At 36.7% G+C, this 19,993-nt stretch overlaps 1 protein-coding gene across 2 annotated transcripts in view; it reads left to right on the top strand.

Annotated features, from left to right (window-relative positions):
- GABRG2 (gamma-aminobutyric acid type A receptor subunit gamma2) overlaps positions 1–19,993 on the top strand; it is a 76,723-nt gene that overhangs the window by 15,226 nt on the left and 41,504 nt on the right. For both annotated transcript variants that reach the window (XM_036241434.1, XM_036241433.1), the window contains exons 2-6: positions 6,297–6,448; positions 7,878–7,945; positions 10,278–10,498; positions 13,836–13,918; positions 16,570–16,707. In XM_036241434.1, the coding sequence (XP_036097327.1) occupies positions 6,297–6,448; positions 7,878–7,945; positions 10,278–10,498; positions 13,836–13,918; positions 16,570–16,707 (662 nt within the window). The remainder of the gene's footprint in view (positions 1–6,296; positions 6,449–7,877; positions 7,946–10,277; positions 10,499–13,835; positions 13,919–16,569; positions 16,708–19,993) is intronic.

Below are 19,993 nucleotides of genomic sequence, written 5' to 3'. Positions count from 1 at the left end.
TGTGACTGTGCCTTGCACGAGAGAGTCTACAATACATGCTGATTAACTGAGGGACCAAGAAACCTAAATCTATAAGGGATTGTTCCCCAAATCTGGCTACCTTTAGAGATTTTGCCACATCTAAGTGACATCTGGTTAATTTTCTTTTTACTTATCAGTTATTATAAAACCAATATTTTTAATATAACTGCTTTATTTAATACACTTAATGAAAGTACTAAACCTGGAAAATCAGTTTTCCTTTACATAACAGAAGACAACCACAAAGTAAATACAATGCAACCAGAATCATGTTATTGTGTTGTAATTATATATTGTTTTCTACCAGAAGTGCTGAGCTTAATGGTGCTATTCTTAGAAATTAGGTTAGCAAATTGGAAAATGTGGTTAAAGGCAAATTAGAAATATAATGACGCTCTGTCCTTAATATAATTAGATGCGCTGAAAAAAAATTGTAAAGGGAAAACTATTCTAATTATTTGTTTTCATGTCTTTTAATGCTATGCTTATGTGACCTTTAAAATTGTCTTGGGAATAAAAGGCAGGTCTACTCAGCTTTGGGGAACAATAAAATGGGGCAATCTTAATAGGACAAATATTGGCGGCAATCATGTGATGGCAGGTTATATAGGTGGCTTATTTTAATACTAGCTACAATTCTTATATATGCATATTTGTAAAGAGTGACTTTTACCAAGTTAAATTTCATAAACATTGAATCTTTTAAAAAATAATCATACTCTCATTGATTCATGTAATAGTTTGAAAAGCATTCTTTTGATGTCTTATCAAGAGCCAGGCACTTGCAAAGGTCTGGAAATCGACACCGTTGAAGACAGAAATATTCTTGCCCTTAGGGACCTAATAATGTTCTACTTTTATTTTTTTAGAGAGAGAGTAAGGGAGAAAGAGATAGAAACATCAATAAGAGAGACATCTATCAGCTGCCTCCTGCACGCCCCCTACTGGGGATGAAATCTGCAACCCGGGCATGTACCCTGACCCGGAATGAAACCAGGACTCTCAGTCCATGGGAGGATGCTCAATTCACTGAGCCACACTGGATGGGTGCACAGGAATTTTTAACAGAACAGTTTCAGAAGGTCTCATTTTGCTGACATACATGTCTTGGGAGATTTATTTTGACATCTAAAGTATTTTGCATTTGACTCATTACACCTATAAAATAAGCCAAAACTTGTACCGATAAAAAATATTAATGAAATTAATTGTTCAAAGGAATTAAATACTAATCACTTAAAAGTATTTCAAGTGTAAAATTAAATGAGTTTTTGTTTATTCAACTATTTACCTACCTGAGTCAGAGAATATATCTGTATCTATATCTACCTCTATATCTGTATCTATCTCTATCTCTATCTCTATCTCTATCTCTATCTCTGTCTCTGTCTCTATCTCTATCTCTATCTCTATCTCTATCTCTATCTCTATCTCTATCTCTATCTCTATCTCTATCTCTATCTATACATACATCTACATTCTGTCTTTATGAAGCTTAACAATGAAGTAAAGCTACCTAAATGAAATGTGTTTCTATCTCATCCATATGTTAGCTGTTGTACTACCCTGGGAAAGTACAATGACCAGATTTTTCCTTCACAAAACTTAGGGTTTTATTGAATCCATGGGAATCTGAAATACCTGGATTACAATGTAAAATTCCATAAACTGCATGACTAACTTTCCCAGTGGCAAATATACAGAATATGTGCCAAAATGCAAATGCTTCGAGTCTTCCGTGTGAATGAGAGACCTCTCACTAAACCAGGCCTTCCTAAGCCACTTCTATCCCCTAAATAAAATCAGTGTGTGTTTCTGATTATACACATAATTTATTACATGTTTGTATTCATTCAAAATTTTAAATCATGCATAAAACTGTAAAAATTAAAATAAAATTTAATAAACTAACTTAGAACATGGCGATTCAGAGGCAAATCTAAAATAGGAACCTGAGAGTCTATATTTTAAAAACTTTTTTTTTTCTTTATTGACTATAGTGATAGGAAGGGAGAGGAATATATAGAAACATTAATGAACAAGAACATCGACTGGCTGCCTCCTGCATGCCCCCAACCTGGGATTTGGCCCACAGCCTGAGCATGTGCCCTGACAGGGAATCGAACAGGTCACCTCTTCGTGCAGGGGTCTATGCTCAACCACTGAACAACACCACCAGACTGGGAGTCTATATTTTATTTCATTATTTTTTTAAATATTTTTTTCTTTATTAATTTTAGAGAGAGAGGAAGCGGGGAGAGAGAGTGAGAAACATCAATGAGAGAGAAGATCGATTAGCCGCCTCCTGCATGCCCCTCACTGGGGGTTTGGCCCACAACCTGGGCAAGTGCCCTGATTGTGAATTGAACTAGTGACCTCTTGGTGTGGGGATCGATGCTCAATCAGTGAGCCACACAGGCCAGGCTGGGAGTCTATATTTTTAAAGAACTCAAGTTCACCCTAGTGTGTCTGGACACACACACACACACACACACACACACACCAGAGTAAGAACCACTGATCAAAACATTCTATGACTGAGGTTCTCAAATTTTAATAAGTATATGAGTCACTTGAAGATCTCATTAAAATAAAAGTTCTGATTCAGGAGTCCGGGTGGGGCCCAATTTTCCGAATTTCTAGTAATTTCCAGGAGATTCTATTTGGCTGTCCAAAGCTCTCGGCCAGACAGCTTTCTGATAATGTTTTAAAATCTCTCAAAAAGGAAAGCTTTGGAACATTTCTGGCACAATCTTTCAGAAATTGTTACTCAAACTATAAAAAAATGTTTCCATCATGATAAGGTAATTTAAGAGTAATTTCTATTTTTGTTCTTTCTCTTTATTCGATTATTTTTTAAATTAACGGATCCAAGGAGGAGTAATTACTTCTAAAGGCTATTTATTTAAATAGGTGCCTTTAGCTGGAAGTTTGAATTCATGTTTGCTCTTAGCCTGCTCAACGGTTAAGTCATTTTTTTCCTGAATCTTTATCAATCTGTTTCTACCCTGTCGTTACAGTTCTATACAAAGCCTTACCTATTGGTCAGATCTCATTACCCCTCGGTGGTTCACCTATAAATGTGCATGTTTTTTGACTCCAAAGAATTATATAGAGAGAAACAGCCAACATTGAATGAGAGAGGTTCTTTTTTCTTTATTTTTTTGTAAAGACAGATCTGGACACAATCCCAGATTATGCATCAGCCCTATTAATTTAGGCCTCAGCTGGGAAAGTTCTAGAATAAAGACCCCATTATTTACAATGTAGGGGCTCATTATTTTTCTTCCTGGAAAACATCTGTATTTAGTCCTCCTTAGCCCATATTAGATAAAAGCCTGGAGGCAGCATCTGTAGAAACAGGTTTTAGTTACACGGTTGGAGCTGTTATTATAAACCTAGTAGTGGTTTCTTTATATAATAATGATAATAAATCTATTTTCAAAACTATGCATTAGGCATTATGCTAAGCATGCAATAAGTATCATCTTAAGCTCACACAAAAGTGCGATACAAATACTAGTATTAACTTTATTTTAAAATGAGAACGTTGAAGTTTAGCCAGGTTAAATGATTTGCCCAAGGTCATAGAATAGTCACAGAGGCAAGAAATGAATCCAGCGAACAGACCTCATAATTTCTAACGCCCAAGTGCATGCCCTTAGTTTCTCCACTCTATGTAACCTCTCTATGGCTAAGTAGGCATCTTGGGCTAAGAAAAAGAAAATCCGTCACTGACACTTTAAAGTGACATCAATTTGCCCTGGCCAGTTTGGCTCAGCGGTTTGAGCGTTGGCCTGTGGTGCAGAGAGACCAGGGTTCGGTTCCCGCTAAGGGCATGTACCTTGGTTGCAGTTTGTCCCTGGCCCTGGTTGGGTTGTGCGGGTGGCAGCCACTCAATGTGTCCCTTTCACGTTGATGTTTCTCTCTCTCTCCCTCCTGCTCTATCTGAATAAAAAATGGAAAAAATGTCCTCGGGTGAGGATAAAAAAAAAAATTAAAAAAAATAAAAATTTTTTTCTCTATTTTTAGAGAGAGAAAGGGAGAGAAAGAAAGAGACAGAAACACTGATGAGAGAGAACATTGATTGGCCGCCTCCTGCAAACCCCCCACTGGGGATTTGGCCCACAACCTGGACATGTGCCCTGAACAGGAATTGAACCAGCGACCTCTTGGTTCACGGGTCGATGCTCAACCACTAAGCCACACAGGCCAGGCTGAACAGGCCCTTTTGTATGACCAAATTAAACTGTAGTAAAATTCCATTACAGTGGTATCTAATGGACCGAACATATTATTTTCTCAATGACTTATTGGAAAGATTTAAAATTTCTTAGAGAGATTTTTTTCTTTCTTATTAAACTAGTAAGATTTGGGTCATAGGATTTGAGTTCCATTAGCGTTCCATTCGGTGGAGTTCACAGTGCTCTGGAGAAATGATAAATTGACGCCCAAGGGGGATTTCCAGGTAGATAACTGGTTTCGGCTGCTCGAAGCTTGTCCAGCCTTAGATAGTTTCTATTAGAACACTGAACTTCTCCTCTTGTTTAAAGTTCTTACCCCACTGAACTACAGGAAGTATTATTTCGCGCTAGTGATTACTCTTCAAACGTCATCTCTCCGCCCTGGCCAGGTGGTTCAGTTGGTTGAGCAGCATCTCATGCACCAAAAGATCATTGGTTTGATTCCTGGTCGGGAAATACACTCAGGTTGTGGGTTCAATTTCCAGTCAGGAGGCAACTGATCAATGTTTCCCTCTCACATCAATGTTTCCCTCTCTCTCCTTCTCCCTTCCTCTGTCTCTGAAATCAATAAAAACATAATTTCAAACAACAATAATAATTTTAAAACTTCATCTCCCTGATTCCTTCTCAAACCAGATTAATTACTTATCAGCTTTCTTCTATATCATCTATCTATCTATCTATCTATCTATCTATCTATCTATCATCTATCTGTATGTATTTTTACCTAGTTATATATTAACCATCCATCTATCTCCAAGCTACACAATATAACAAAGCCATATATGTGACTATTACTGAAGAAAGGTGATAAATATGATTTGAGATATATATATATATATTTGATAATGAGTACTATATATATTCATTTAGGGTAATGTGGCAGTCATTTAGTTTCTGACAATATCTAGTCTATACCACATATTGAGGAAAGTACATTGAAGATGGGGTGGGAAATTTTATATTTTACATTTGTGATTGTTTTCCACCATAAATTATAGAATTATTCACAGAGTGCTAATAAACATAAAAAAGGTTTTGCAAGGTTTTGCATTGTCCCTAGATCTGGAAAATATAATTATCTTGTGCATGGGGAGTAGGGTGGATAGAACTTGGAGCAGGAGAGAGACACGCTAACGAAATTCTAGTATCTTTCCAAAGTCAGCCTTAGCTTCCATCCCAGTTGCGGTGGTGGTGGTGGTGGTGGGGGTGTTGTTTAGGGACATAGGAAACTTAGTCACAGGATACTATGTGGCTCTCTGATCACTCAAAATAGGTAATTTGATTTCTACGATTGTAGGACATTAAACAATAGTATGAGTTTCCAGCTTGGGAACTTCTGCTATAATAAAGAGTGGTTTAAAGTCTGCAACTACATTTTTCTTCATAGTACCAGGTTCTTAACCATCAAAGATAAATGAACCGCCCTTGCCTTCAGTGCAAGTGAGGGGAAAAAGTACACATTCACACACCCTGGGGGAAGACACAGCGGCTCCTTAGTAGTTCAATTGAGGAGGGAGAGGCTTGTCTGGCGGTTTGTGGGAGTGAATCTAATTATCAGTCTCTTACTTTCATTAATAGGTTGGAGCAAGTTAACTCCTCAAAGGAAAAAGAAGTAGACACTATGCCTGAATGTTTAGACTACATTATGATCATTTAAGCATCACTTACACAAAAATAGTTCTTTGGTTTTTTTGTTTTTGTTTTTAAAAAAAACCCTCATGGAGCTGGGCAGGGGAGCAATAAGAACCGCTATGGAAAAGGCAACAATAACTGGTAAAACATAGTCTACTTATAGATGGGAGGGCAGAGCATTCTGCAAAACTGGAGAGTTCACTTTTTTGAATTTTAATCTACATCTGTGCTGGTCCAGTATGAAGCCTAATCCTCAGGTGAGAACTTGTGCTGTAGTCCATTCGAATTTATTCCTGTAATCCAGATTCATGTCTCCTTTCCCACCCGTGGTCTGGGGATAAAAGTTCACTTGGATGTTGTCTATATGTCTTTTAACCAATATTTTTGTTTTCTTAGCCTTACTAGCCAAAAATCTGATGATGACTATGAAGATTATGCTTCTAACAAAACATGGGTCTTGACACCAAAAGTTCCTGAGGGTGATGTCACCGTTATTTTAAATAACCTCCTAGAAGGGTACGACAATAAACTCCGACCTGATATAGGAGGTATGTTGAAGGCTTTTATAGCGTGTGTAGATAGAAACTCATAAACATGCCTACCACGTTAGAAGAAAACATCAGCATATTTCAAAAACCAGAACGATTTAAACGATAGTTTCACTATATGTTATGAAAATATATAAATATATAAAGAATCTATACATAGCATTCTGGCTTGAGGATAGGAGAGGCATTGGTAGGGGCAATGAGGAGAGATGATTTTGAGTAAGACTTGAGAGCTAGGAATTCAGTTTTTGCTAGATATCCCAGACAAAGGCTAGTGAAGACAAGTGACACAAATTCTCAGTGGCAAATAATAATAGTTATTTACTTAGCACTTCTTAGGGGTGGCAATTTATCATCTAAGCCAAGTTGGGGGTGCTCATTAAAGAAAGCTGTAGTCTCTCATTTTACTCCCCGGACCAGCAGAACGGCTAGGAGTATCCTTCTCATGATCATAGCAAAGAGTGAGAGACAAAGTAGAAGCCCATAAGGCTTTAGTGCTTGTAATTAGAACTAGCACACTCACTTTTATCTATATTCTATTAGCCAAAGCAAGTCAGATACTCAAGCCCAAAGGTCAGAATTAGCCTCATTGAGGTGACAGCAGGTTGTAGATACAGGGAATAGTGAAGAATTCAATCCACCACAGAGAATTAGAGCATGTCATTTTCAAGGAAAGTGGATAAAGATGAGACAAATGTTGAATTGAAGCCCAGAATGATACTATGAACCCTTGTTCATTAAACATGAAATGAAAACAGAGCACACATATTTAGTCATGGATGTAACACTACATGATTTTTAAATCAGTCTTCTTTGACAAATAGGTGTATATTGGGTTTCCGTATGGTTTACTCATGTTATTCGATGAGTCACAGAATCCATGAAGTCAGTGAGGAAGATTGATTTAGTGTTGGCTAGAGGCGTATGTGGATAAAGTGGTCACACAAGGAATTAACAGGTGCAGTTATTCCAAAACAATTCACAATACTTGTTGCTCTTTATATCTACTTCATGTCTTTCACGTACATTTTTCTAGGTCACTAAGTAGTTCTTTTTTCTATATGAGGCAAGTGAGGTTACAATGCCCAAAGAGATTTCAGAGCTTGAAGGAAAAATGGTAAAATCCAGGATATCCAAGAAAAGGAAAAAGGAAACCTTAGTATTTTTTCTTATTTGTTCATCCTTACATAGTCTTGAAAAAATGATCGGTTTCAGAACTCTATTGTGCATAGTGATGGCATTACCATGCTAAATGGAGATACTTCTTTGAAAACAAAGAGTTATTTAAAAGAAGCAAATTAGTCACTGGTACCAAATTAGTTGTAAAGAAACCACTTCTAAAATGGCAAAGTAAATGTATTTCTAGAATAACACAGATTAAAATATTGTGCTTCTCTATATGCAGACAGCTCTGTGATTCTCTTTACAGTGAAACCAACATTGATTCACACAGACATGTATGTGAATAGCATTGGCCCAGTGAATGCTATCAATATGGTAAGTTGCTAATAGTTTGTCTATGTTATTAGCATACTCAAGGGTAGATGTGGTATGATGAAAGGGTATATGCAGTATGATTAACATACTAAAGGGTATACGTGGCATGATGATGAAAACAGCAAAGAATATATATACCAACAAAAAACATCAGAAGGGAGAAAGAATCTTTCAGATCGTTTTTTTCTCTCTTGGCATTAGGAGGAGGATGTTTTAATGATTTATGAATATTAAATGTGCTAAAATGTATAAAATTAATTTGTGTAAAAATGCTAAACTCAAAATTCAACAGTTGCTTACTTAATAAGTACTTCTTACTATAAAATAAAATATGGCACTCCACTACTTTTTAGAATATTGATGGTGTGGAGAAGGCAGAGTTTGCTTCCAATCAGAATTGTTTCTCAGAGGAAATAATTGATTAGATGGAAGAATAAATGTAATTTATTATTGTATAACCTTTTCTATCCAAATCTAAAATAAGAAACTAGATTGGAGTTTATAATAGAATAGAATAGAGGATAACATAACATAAAATATAACATAACATAACATAACATAACATAACATAACATAACATAACATCACAACATACATAGCATAGTAATACTAAAACTTCAAAATGGTGTTTACCAAGCTAGCAATAAGGACACCGTTGAGTCAGATATGAGAAACTTTAACTGCTCTCAGTTGGGGTGATTAAAAAATATACCACCACCTGCATAGTTTGTGAAACTGTTTTCTTGTTTAACCATTAAACAAATGCCAACATGTTTCTTCTTCACAACTAAAAGTCTCGGCATATGTAACATTCTGATGCAAACCGTAACTATCTAAGAAGGCGTAGAACTTCTAACTTCCAGAATGTCAGTCGCCAGAACTGCTGTCCCAGGGTCAGAGTCTATGAAATGCTGGTTTGAATCATCTTAAACTTATTTTTTTAATTTCCCTTATTTACTGGTGTGTGTTTTGCCAAAATGTACATGAGAAATCATTTAATTGCTCTATTTACTGGCACATCACTAATTAGTTGACAGAGAATTTGGCAAGATAGGTTCCTCCCTCATTAGGCGTAGACTGCAAAAGTGGAATTAAATGGTGAACCATGTGGCAGGGCTCACCCGGTGGAAATGTAGTCAGTTACAATGAGACAAGGCAGCCAGAGATGCTAGGAAGTAGCACAGACCCATACGAATGAAGAAAAGTAGTCAGCGTCTAGTCTGATCCTCATGGGCTGTGCATTTTGGGGCAAATAAACCATCTTCCTGTGTTCTTCATCACAAACTGAGGGTGGGTGGAGAAAATTGGACTAGGAAATGTGGATGACTCCCATTCTCAGCTCTCATATTCTAAGAACACTGAAGTTTTAAAAGAATTTTTTTTCTCATTTATAGGCATGATTAAAATCAAATTATAAAATAATGCTAAATAGCACTTAAATATGATAGTCAAACCAGAACCTGGGTGCTCTGAAGCCAGGCCTAACGGTCTGAATTCACATCGTACTCACTTCTCTTTGATTCAAGTCAATCACTCAGCGGCGCATCCCCGAGAGTAATCATTACAGAGTAATGCATCAGCAGAGCACTTTGGCATAGAGATTAGTACAGTATTAAAAATGATTTGTAATTGGTTCATTTCCTCTTGTTTGGAGGAAAAGACAACAACGGTAATTGTTTTTGTTTTTAAAGATTACCTTGTACATTGCATTGGTGTTTGCTACCTGTCAGACACAATGCAAAGCACTGTATGTGTGTTTGCTTTTTCTGACCTCCCACTACCGAACAAGATAGGTTCTCTAGGGGCCCCGGCTGAGGATGGGTTTAAGTAGACTGGACTTTCACTCCGCGGCACCGGTTCTCACCCCAGGTGCTTGTTTCCCTTGAGACATTTAGCAATGTGTAGAGGTATTTTTTAGTTGTCACAACTTGGGGGAGTGAGGTTTGTGTTGGTGCTACTGGAAATGACTGAGTAGAGGCTAGGAGTACTTCTGAGCATCTTACCATACACAAGGCAGCTCCCACAACAGAATATTAGCTTGCCCAAAACAACATGAGCAACTGCTCTAGACATCAAAGGCAAACGATTATATCAGGGCGATAATCTTTTGTCATAATTCATTTAGGACAGTCTTCTTTTTTATTTTATTCATAAAAAATATCAACTCATCTACAAGAGATAGGGAGTCTTCTTAGCAAAGGATTTGCTTTCTTTTGGATATTCAAAGCCAAAGTAGCTCAACATGGCAATGAGAACAAACATGACATACATACTCTACAATATAACCCTGCTGTATTGCAAATGTTACGTTCTACCTTTTTCTTTGTAACAGGAATATACAATTGATATATTTTTTGCCCAAACATGGTATGACAGACGTTTGAAATTTAACAGCACCATCAAAGTCCTCCGATTGAATAGCAACATGGTGGGGAAAATCTGGATTCCAGACACTTTCTTCAGAAATTCAAAAAAGGCGGATGCACACTGGATAACTACCCCCAACAGGATGCTGAGGATTTGGAATGATGGCCGAGTGCTCTACACCTTAAGGTATTCTTTTTGAAGGAAAAAAAAGAGTAATGGCTGGGAATAAAACAAAGATCAACCACACTCTCTTAAGACAAAAAACAAAACAAAACACATACACACAAGAAATTTCAAGCCAACATCAAGATTCACATGTTTGATCAAAGTAGTATGTGGCACTACAAAATTAGTTTTTTTTTCTGTTGTCAATGAGCTTTTTCAAAAGACTAGGAATAGGTAAAACTTACTTTCTATGAATGATGTGAGAACTCTCTTTTTTCTCACAAGCACGGGAAATTTTTCTTGCCTTTGTAAGATCGCCTGATCTTTGCTTCAATCTTGGTTTCTGTGTGTGTGTGTGCTGCTAATTTAAAATGTGGAAACTAAAACATAGTCCTCCTTGGGACCACCGGTTGTTATGCCTGAGAATGTCTCTGTTTCCAAGGAAACTGTTCCAACAGGAGATGTTTTGATGTGGAAGTCTCCCGTATATATTTCTCTTTTTAGCTACACAATGGCAAGTAAATAGAATGAATTTCCTCTCCCAGCACCCGCTCCCCACTATATTGGGAGGCTGTTTGAATTAATTTACTGACTATTTTGAAAAGACGTTTTTTGGAAAAACTTGGAGCTATTTTTTTTTGCTTTCTAAACTTAAATATGAAGTCACATCTGGGAGGTTTTCTACTCATTTTAAGCCATGATCTTAGCACTTTATATTTAGATGTACTTAAATTATTTTTATGCTGAAGTTTTTCATTAGTGAGCACAGATTATTAAACCGCAGAACAGATAAGTAAATAGGCTTAAGGACCAGATAAACCTGGCTTTCGTTCTTAGCTCTATATTGTACTATCAATGTGTATTAGGGCAACTCTCCGAATTTCTTCGTACAGGACTTGGGGGCAGCTTCCAGCTAGCACAGGTCTCAGCACCAGAAGACATGTCTCAATGCTTTATTTGTGTAGTAAGTTTGATATTTTTACTTGGTTACATTTTTTTTTAGAGGAATTAGATGGGAATTGATGGGGATTATTGAGAAAGAAGGCCCAACCAACCCACAACATATCACCCACCCAACTAAGCTAACTCCTACCTTTCATTTCTTTAATTTCTACAAAATAGAGACAATGATTCTTCTCTTACAGAGTTGTTATAAGGACTAAACAAGGTATGTAAAGTGCTTAGACCCTGATATATAGTATGCACAGCAGTTACTAAATTTAGTCATATATATTTTTAGTAAACTACATAAATATGACACTTCTAGGTCTTAGTATCCTGGATCTTTTAGCTTCAGAATGATCCACGCTAACTGTCTTGGTGACAAATACTTTATGCCTTATATAATATTCAACATACAAAATGAAATACTTTAAAATGGCTTCACACCTTTATGTCAGTTAAACAGAATTATATCAGTGACTAGGAAAAATAGCTACAATTATAGAAGAAAGTCACGGCATATATTTTGAATTCACGTGGATTTTATTAAATTAGAGATAAGGTAATAACTGGAATTGGCATCTAGTGAAAATCAAAGTTTGTCTGATAACTCAGAGCTCAGTCTAGCGTTTGAAGTACTAAGTCAGTCACACTATTTCAAGTCCCTTTATGTTCTCATAGCACTGTAGTCATTTTTTTTTTATTACCATTGATTTGCAGAACCACTATACAATATTTAATTATGGAAACCACCTCAAAAATGTCACTCATAAAATCCAATCAAAGTTTGAATGAGTTGCCAGCCTATGCTGAGAGGATTTTATTCTTGCTCTTATCTATAATGAGTTATGAATGTGTGTATGCGTAGATATATATGGATTCATCTATCTTTGTTTCTGCAAAATATCTATATTATTTAATCATTCCAGCTTAATTTGGAAACATAATACAAAAAATATCTAATTTAATTATAATTTCACTTATGAATAAAACTAATATTTTCTTTGAAAGAGCATATAATTATTGGGTGACAATGGAAACACATCATCTTGGGTTCAAATCTCAACTGTGCCACTGGCTTTGTGATTTTGGGCAAGTTCAAGTACAATAAAACCATAATAACGCTTATTAAATGAGAGAAAAATTCACCTTTACCCGTGCCACGTAAATAATTCATGGATCAGTGATTATTAGTTTTACTTTAAGATCAGTAATTGCTCTATTACACTATAAGAAAAAGAAATCTCCCCAATTAGAAAGCATGCTAAACTGCAAGCTCTTTTAAAATAAACAAATGTTCATAAAGTATCATTTTTATTACTTCAATACTGATATCATTGTAAGAAATATAGCTAATGAATATAAAAGTAAAAAAAAAAAAAAATCATCAATCCATCACCAGTACAATTTAGGATATGTTCACACTTCTCCATAGGTGATCAAAATATCTGAACACCCAGAAAACCTGTATGTTTATTTAATAAGTATTCTAGATGTAAACTATCTGAGACTCGTTGGCAGACATATTTCTATGCCTGTGTATGTTTATTTAACATTTCCTGTTTGCCATTAGATATTTTCTACACTATAATACCCTAGTTAACTGTTTCATAGTGTTCTGTTGTAAGAATGTATAATACTCCATTGTGAAATGTAGGTATCTTTAAACTCCCATATAGTAATTTAAAGCTGAACAAGTACTTCCAAACAGAAGGTTCTGCTTTAATTAGCAGATAATATCTGAGAATTATCAGCATTCATTTACATGCAAACAGTAAATGAGCTTACATTCTTAAAACGGTTTGTTCTGTTAAGTTAAATATTATTCATGGAGCAATCTCATGGGGGCAACTCATTTGTCAAAACATGTTGCGTGATCCCAAGTTTTGAAAAACATGAAGTTGGGATTATTGGGAACCTATTGTTTGGTCTGTGAAAATGAACAGACCACAGTAAGTCTTAAATACTTTTCTCCTGAACTTGGCGGATTTCTTCAGTGAAGACCACCTCATGGTATCAGTAAGAATGTGAGATATACTCTCCAGGAATAAAGATAAAGAATGGTCACTAGGGACCTGGCCAGTTTGGCTCAGCGGTTAGAGCGCTGGCCTGCAGTCCAGAGAGACCCGGGTTCGGTTCCCGATAAGGGCATGTACCTTGGTTGCAGTTTGTCCCCGGCCTGGTTGGGTAGTGCGGGTGGCAGCCCCTTGATGTGTCCCTTTCAGGTCGATGTTTCTCTCTCTCTCTGTTCCTCTCTCTCCCTCCCACTCTATCTGAACAAAAAGTGGAAAAATGTCCTCGGGTGAGGATAAAAAAAAAAAAAAAAAAAAAGAATGGTCACTAGGAATTATGCTAATGTACATTTTAAAAACCATGTCCAAATCTTTCTACTTATGTTTCACATCCCTCTATTTAGGCTGACAATTGATGCTGAGTGCCAATTACAGTTGCACAACTTTCCAATGGATGAACACTCCTGCCCCTTGGAGTTCTCCAGTTGTAAGTAATGCTCATCCTGTGCTCTGTACCCCCTCTCACCAATAGTCTAATTGCAATGTCAATTAATTGGGAGATTCACAGAGAATGCAAAATTGCCTTAAGCAATGTTGTTGGCCTTGAAGATTTGACAGTTTCTTTCATCATAACATCAGCTTGTCCCTATTAGAGTGATCATACAGAAAGGGATCTAATGTATCAGAAATGACAAGTTTCTCTGACATATAAACTTTTAATAAATCAGTAGAGGCTGCCTGGAGCTCTTTGTTGAGAAGAATGGTGAAGCTAGGCCTGCACTAGAAGGGTGATGGTGGGTTATATACCCCTCTCCCTCCAGGGACCCAGGAGAAGGGAGTAGCAGTACATTTGCTACTTATTTTCTCCCTTACCTGTCAGGATGCACAGGGACCCAACAGTGTTGTTTGCACATTCCAACTTTGTATACCTGTTAAAGAGAGCAAAATTGATCATTTCCTCCTCCTCCTAGAGTTCTAGTAATATCTAGAAGTAGTTACCCACCAATGAGTAAAAGACTGATTTTTGGCTTTGTATAGGTCTAGTTCAACTTCCCACACTATCACTATAGACTTGAGAAAATTACTAAATCTCCACATCCCCAGGAGCCCAACAGAGATTATAAGACCTGTCCCTGCATAATATTGTTTTATGGATGTAATATATGTAAGTGCTTGGTATGCTACCTCAACACACAAGGTTAAATCAAAAGCTTTATTGTTTGTATTAATTATTGTTATTACTATCAGATAATAGACTGTAGTAAGAAGATGCATGATGAGTCAAACACAAATTACATTAAGCATCATAACCACCACATAGTAAAAACAAGCCTCAGTTTCCCCTACTTGTTCAGCACATGTGTTACGTTGCTCACCTCCTCCTTATTTTTGGTCTGCCAACTGTGCATATCAAGAGTGAAAACTGATTATGAATTCTAAGTTTTTATTTTCATAAATATAATTTCCCATCCAGGGAGTGAGGGAGACTCCTATGGGCCAATGAAATCATAATAACTATACTTAAAAAAAAATCAGTGATGAGAGAAACAATCAGTTGCTTACCATTACATCAATTCCAGAAGGAAAATATCACCGTGTATCATATATACAGGGTAGGGCAAAGTAGGTGTACAGTTGTTTGTATGGAAAATAATATAATAATGAATAAATAATAATACAAGAACAAACTGTTTCACGCCCTCACGACTGTAAACCTCCTTTTGCCCCACCCTATATTTAGAAATGGTTTCATTATAAAACGTATCTCATATGTTTTACTTCATCCAAGAATGGAATATTTTTAAATGGCAGCTTCCCCAAGCTTTAGGAGACTAGACTTATTTTCTTTTAATTGTCCAGTTGGGATTACTCCTCTTCTGAGTCTGCTAAAGCTTAGGAACTGGTGATTTCTGTGCCATCAGGTCAACAATTGACAACTGTCTTCTGAGCCCAAACACAACTTAATATTACTTAACGGTATCAAGGAATTAAATCACAGTTATATTCTCCATAGGAAGACCCTTAATATCATCATTCTTTCCCTCAGTTTTCAACATCCTGCCTCCCCACCCCTGCTCCATAGCAATCGAAGGACCATGTTTCTCTTAATTAATAAATACATAACAGACAGAGAGTTGGACCAAAAGAAAAGAAAATAAGGAAAGGGAAGAAACATACGGGATTTTAATCTAAGTAGCAAATCAGCCTTCATATTCAAGACTTATCTTTTTATAGCGTTATTAGTAGACAAACAGTTGAGATGATTTGTAGTTTTTTTAAATCTCTCCTTTTTAATCCATTTTTTACTTGAGCTTATTGTACAGTTTACTTAATAGTAATAAAGTGTATTAATTAAATAGACATTGACCATCAATTTTATGAAATCAGTATCATAATCACCATGAGGAAACAAATAATTTAGAAAAAAAATTAAGAAACTTGTCTAGAGTATTGGGCTCGGAAGTGGTACTGATAGCTATTGCATTATCAGTATACTACCTCTCAAGAAGGCTTTCCGTCTGAGCCTCTGGAATCTACACTGCTCATTGGAATCTTCCCCTTGATGCTCCACTTACTGCTTTCATTGTAGACGCCTGTGTATATTCAAATGAAGTCCCAACAAATGGAAGAGAAAGAATAATGCAAATAATTGAGGTTGTTTTCTCAACCACCATCAACTGAGTGCATGCTCTATAAAGGAATTAGAGTCTTTTCTTCTCTCTATATTTTCTGTTTCTGCACGACTCTCCAAATCTTGCTCTGGTTGGCTCCCCTTCACCATGAAACAATCTCTTACAGATGTACTATTATTTATACTGGCTACTTATTATATCTTACTCCAGACAATGTAAAGTGCGCATGCAGTGTATATTAAACCATGTACGGTATGCCTGCGATGCAAATTAAGTGACTTTCAAGGGTGATTTTGACCTCATGCTTTTTCAGTCTAACTTCCCATTAGGATGTGATGCCATTGTATTTATTTTCTCTAGGGTGAGGCTTTTTAGTCCAGGATCCTCATTAAGTCATAACTTGATCTCTCTCCATACCTTCCTCAGTGTCTTGTTCCTGGAATGTGGTTGCTACATATGTTCATGTATAATTATCTTAAACGTGTGCTCTCCCATCTCCTGGCAGATGGCTATCCCCGGGAAGAAATCGTCTATCAGTGGAAGCGGAGTTCTGTTGAAGTGGGTGACACCAGATCTTGGAGGCTTTATCAATTTTCATTCGTTGGACTGAGAAACACCACTGACATAGTGAAGACGACTTCTGGTAAGATGCACTGACACAGAACTCAGTGACTCTTTCAGAGCTCAAGGTCTGGTGTATACAATTCAGAAGGCTTTTCAATACCTGTCTACAAGTGATATTTCAGAAAATTGGAAGTGTTTTAATTTACTCGAGTAAATTATAATTTGTATTCTTAATATATATATGTGTGTGTGTGTATTTGAATTTGAAGCAAATTGAACTCGATTTGGATTAGTAAATTATTTGTTAAATTTATTTAAGCAAAAATAAGTAGCAATTATTTAAAAAGAAGAAAATATTTACTAGGCATAGGTGTAATGCTTGTCTTAAGAAATATGTTTTGTAATGTATTGAAATAGAAACATTTAAGAAATCACACAGGCCCTGGCCAGTTTGGCTCAGTGGTTAGAGCGTCGGCCTGCGGTCCGGAGAGACCCGGGTTCGGTTCCCGCTAAGGGCACATACTTCGGTTGCAGTTTGTCCCCGGCCCTGGTTGGTCGTGCGGGTGGCAGCCACTCGATGTGTCCCTTCACATCGATGTTTCTCTCTCTCTCTCCCTTCCTCTCTCTCCCTCCCACTCTATCTGTACAAAAAATGGAAAAATATCCTCAGGTGAGGATAAAAAAAATAAATAAATAAAAAAGAAATCACACAGAAAAAGATGAACTTTTCACAAATGTAGAAAAGTGACCATAGTGAATATGGACTAATTCTCTGCTCAATAATTTTATATTTTGAACTGACTCTATCACTGGACAAATAATAATACAAGTGGGTCTGGGTTCAAATCCCAACTCCATCAATTACTAGCTGTTGATATTGAGACAATTACTGAATTTCTCAGGGCATCAGCTTTACCAGATAACCAATGTGGACTGAGAGGTCTGCATCATAGGCATACTGTGTGTAAGAGGGAAACAAAGTAAAATGCTTAGAATGATATCTGGCATACCATAAATAGTAGCTCTGTCTAATATTAACTATAATTATCAAATGTGCATGACACCTAATGGGGTCAGGACTTCAGATTTCTCAGAAAAAGCTAAGAAGCTATATGTTTGTATTAAACATTATGATTTTAATGGTATTCATTGAATTCATGTAAAAATTAATGTAGGGCAAGTTAAACCTATGTGCAGATTAGATCTATCTCCTGGGTGGCCAGTACGAACCTTCTGCAAAGCTGAGTATATACTGCATTCAGATTACTACAGATATTCCTTTTCGAAGTATGTGAAGATTTAAATAAGTCCCAATTTCAAATATAAACCTTGTGTTCTGAGCTTGCCATCTATTAAGACATGTCTTTCTATGAGTTGAGCTATTTTCTGTTGATTTACTTACACATACCTGACCCTCCATCTCTCCCCTGGAGTTTGTAAGACACCGTTATTTGTTGACTGATTTGGAATAAGGCCTTCCTTTGTCTTTTGTACAAAGAGAAGCAAATTTAGGACCTACACAAAGATGGAAAATTAAGATTCTATTTTCACAAAAATCATCCTCTAATTCAAAGTGCTTTCTGGCCCTAACATTGTTATTGGCATTTGCAGATTTCTCCTTAAAGACTCTTTTATCTTGCAAAAAGAACCCGAAAGAAGGTCAAAGAAATGTTCAAGTATACTGTTTAAAAAGGGGGCCTTCTGCTCCCTTATTCACTGAAAATCCTGACCATCAAGTGCTAGAACAGTGTTTCACTTGATGTCAAAAAAAGATTCAGGATTGCCTTAGAAGTAAAGTCTTCCATCTGTGAAAGGAAGAACATGTGTAAAAATAATCTCCCAGTCTGCATGCTTCCAGAATGAGAAATTGGACATCAAGTTCTGTTATATATTCATATGTCTATAATTATTCCAGCAAAACAAAACCCACAAATTCATGACTAGCCAAGCTTTGGTTCAGTCATTTGAGCCCAGAGTAGCATTAAAACCAAAAGGTGATGAGGGCAGGGTTGTCTTTATATTGCAGGACTTAACGCCATCTCCTTCCCACTGTCTCACATGGAGAAAAATCTAGAGTATTTACTATATCTTCAGAGATACTTCCAAAAGAAAATGAACCACTTACTTAAAGCATGACAAGAAAAAATTCACCACCGTGTCACAAGGCTATTAATCTTCCCAGGGAAATCAAAGCAAGACTGCACTAATATCAGATTTGATATCAGGTAGCATCATCTAATTGATTGCTTCAACTCCTTATGAATTTTAATATGGTAGTGAGCCTTCACATCGGTCTTCCTGTCCAGTCCTGCTGTTGCTGGTTGGTATTTGTGCTCCGTACTGTTCCCATTGCCCCGGTAAGAGGAGGGGTGAAATGAAACTTCACACCGACACTGAGAGGCAGCCTGATTCTTGTGATAGTGGATTTTGTAATGACCGGAATTCTAAGCATGGTCCTTTGTTTGATTCCTGACGCCATTCCTATCTTGAAGTGTAGCTCCCTAATTATCTAAAAATCTATAAAGAAGTTATGTTAACAATTTTCTTGGGAAATTGTAAGACTATATCAAATTTCCAGTCCTTTTTAATCTTAGCCATTATTGGCAATGTGGTTTTCTCCTAGACTTATAATAAATGTATTCCTGCCTGCCGGTGTGGCGCAGTGGATTGAGCGTCATCCCAGGGACTGAGGGTTCTGGCTGGACTCCTGGGTTGCGGGTTTGATCCCCAGTAGAGGGCGTGCAGGAGGCGGTCGATTGATGTTTCTCTCTCACGTGGATGTTTCCATCTCTCTCTCCCTTCCTCTCTCTCTCTCAAAAATCAATAAAAAACATAATTAAAAAATGTATTCCTTTAAGAAGCCTCTGTGGAGCCTGGGTGACAATATTGCTTAAAATGTTACCTCGGTTACTGTAGGGATTCTAACTTCCAGCCGTTCAAGCCCACCCTTCGTAACTTTGCTGCATCCAAGTGATTCTACTGCTGGTTTCTGAGTATTGTTTACTTTATTGATGTATTGTTTTTAGTTTAAAAACTAAATTTCCTACGAGGACCATAATTATAAACCAGACATATCTGGTGTAAATAGAAATTGATATAAATATTTCATCAAAACCAAATGTTCTTAAATTTTAAGTGCATCTGCATTTGTGTTCCCCAGACTCTGAGTATGTTGAAAAAGAAACAGATAGAGAGGCATTAGAGAAATGGGAACGTACAACTAGTACCAAAGTAAAAAAAAAAAAAAATATGTCTATGATGAAAACAGGATGGAGGGAGTATTTCACAGGAAATAATTTTCTCGCCATGTCATGGAATGCTCTCGAACACTCCTTGTATCCACCACTCAGATCATCTTGCCTCCA

The sequence above is a fragment of the Molossus molossus genome, unplaced genomic scaffold (genome assembly GCF_014108415.1).
Source record: "Molossus molossus isolate mMolMol1 unplaced genomic scaffold, mMolMol1.p scaffold_m16_p_4, whole genome shotgun sequence".
Taxonomy (NCBI): Eukaryota; Metazoa; Chordata; class Mammalia; order Chiroptera; family Molossidae; genus Molossus; species Molossus molossus.
This window is presented reverse-complemented; position numbering and strand designations above follow the sequence as displayed.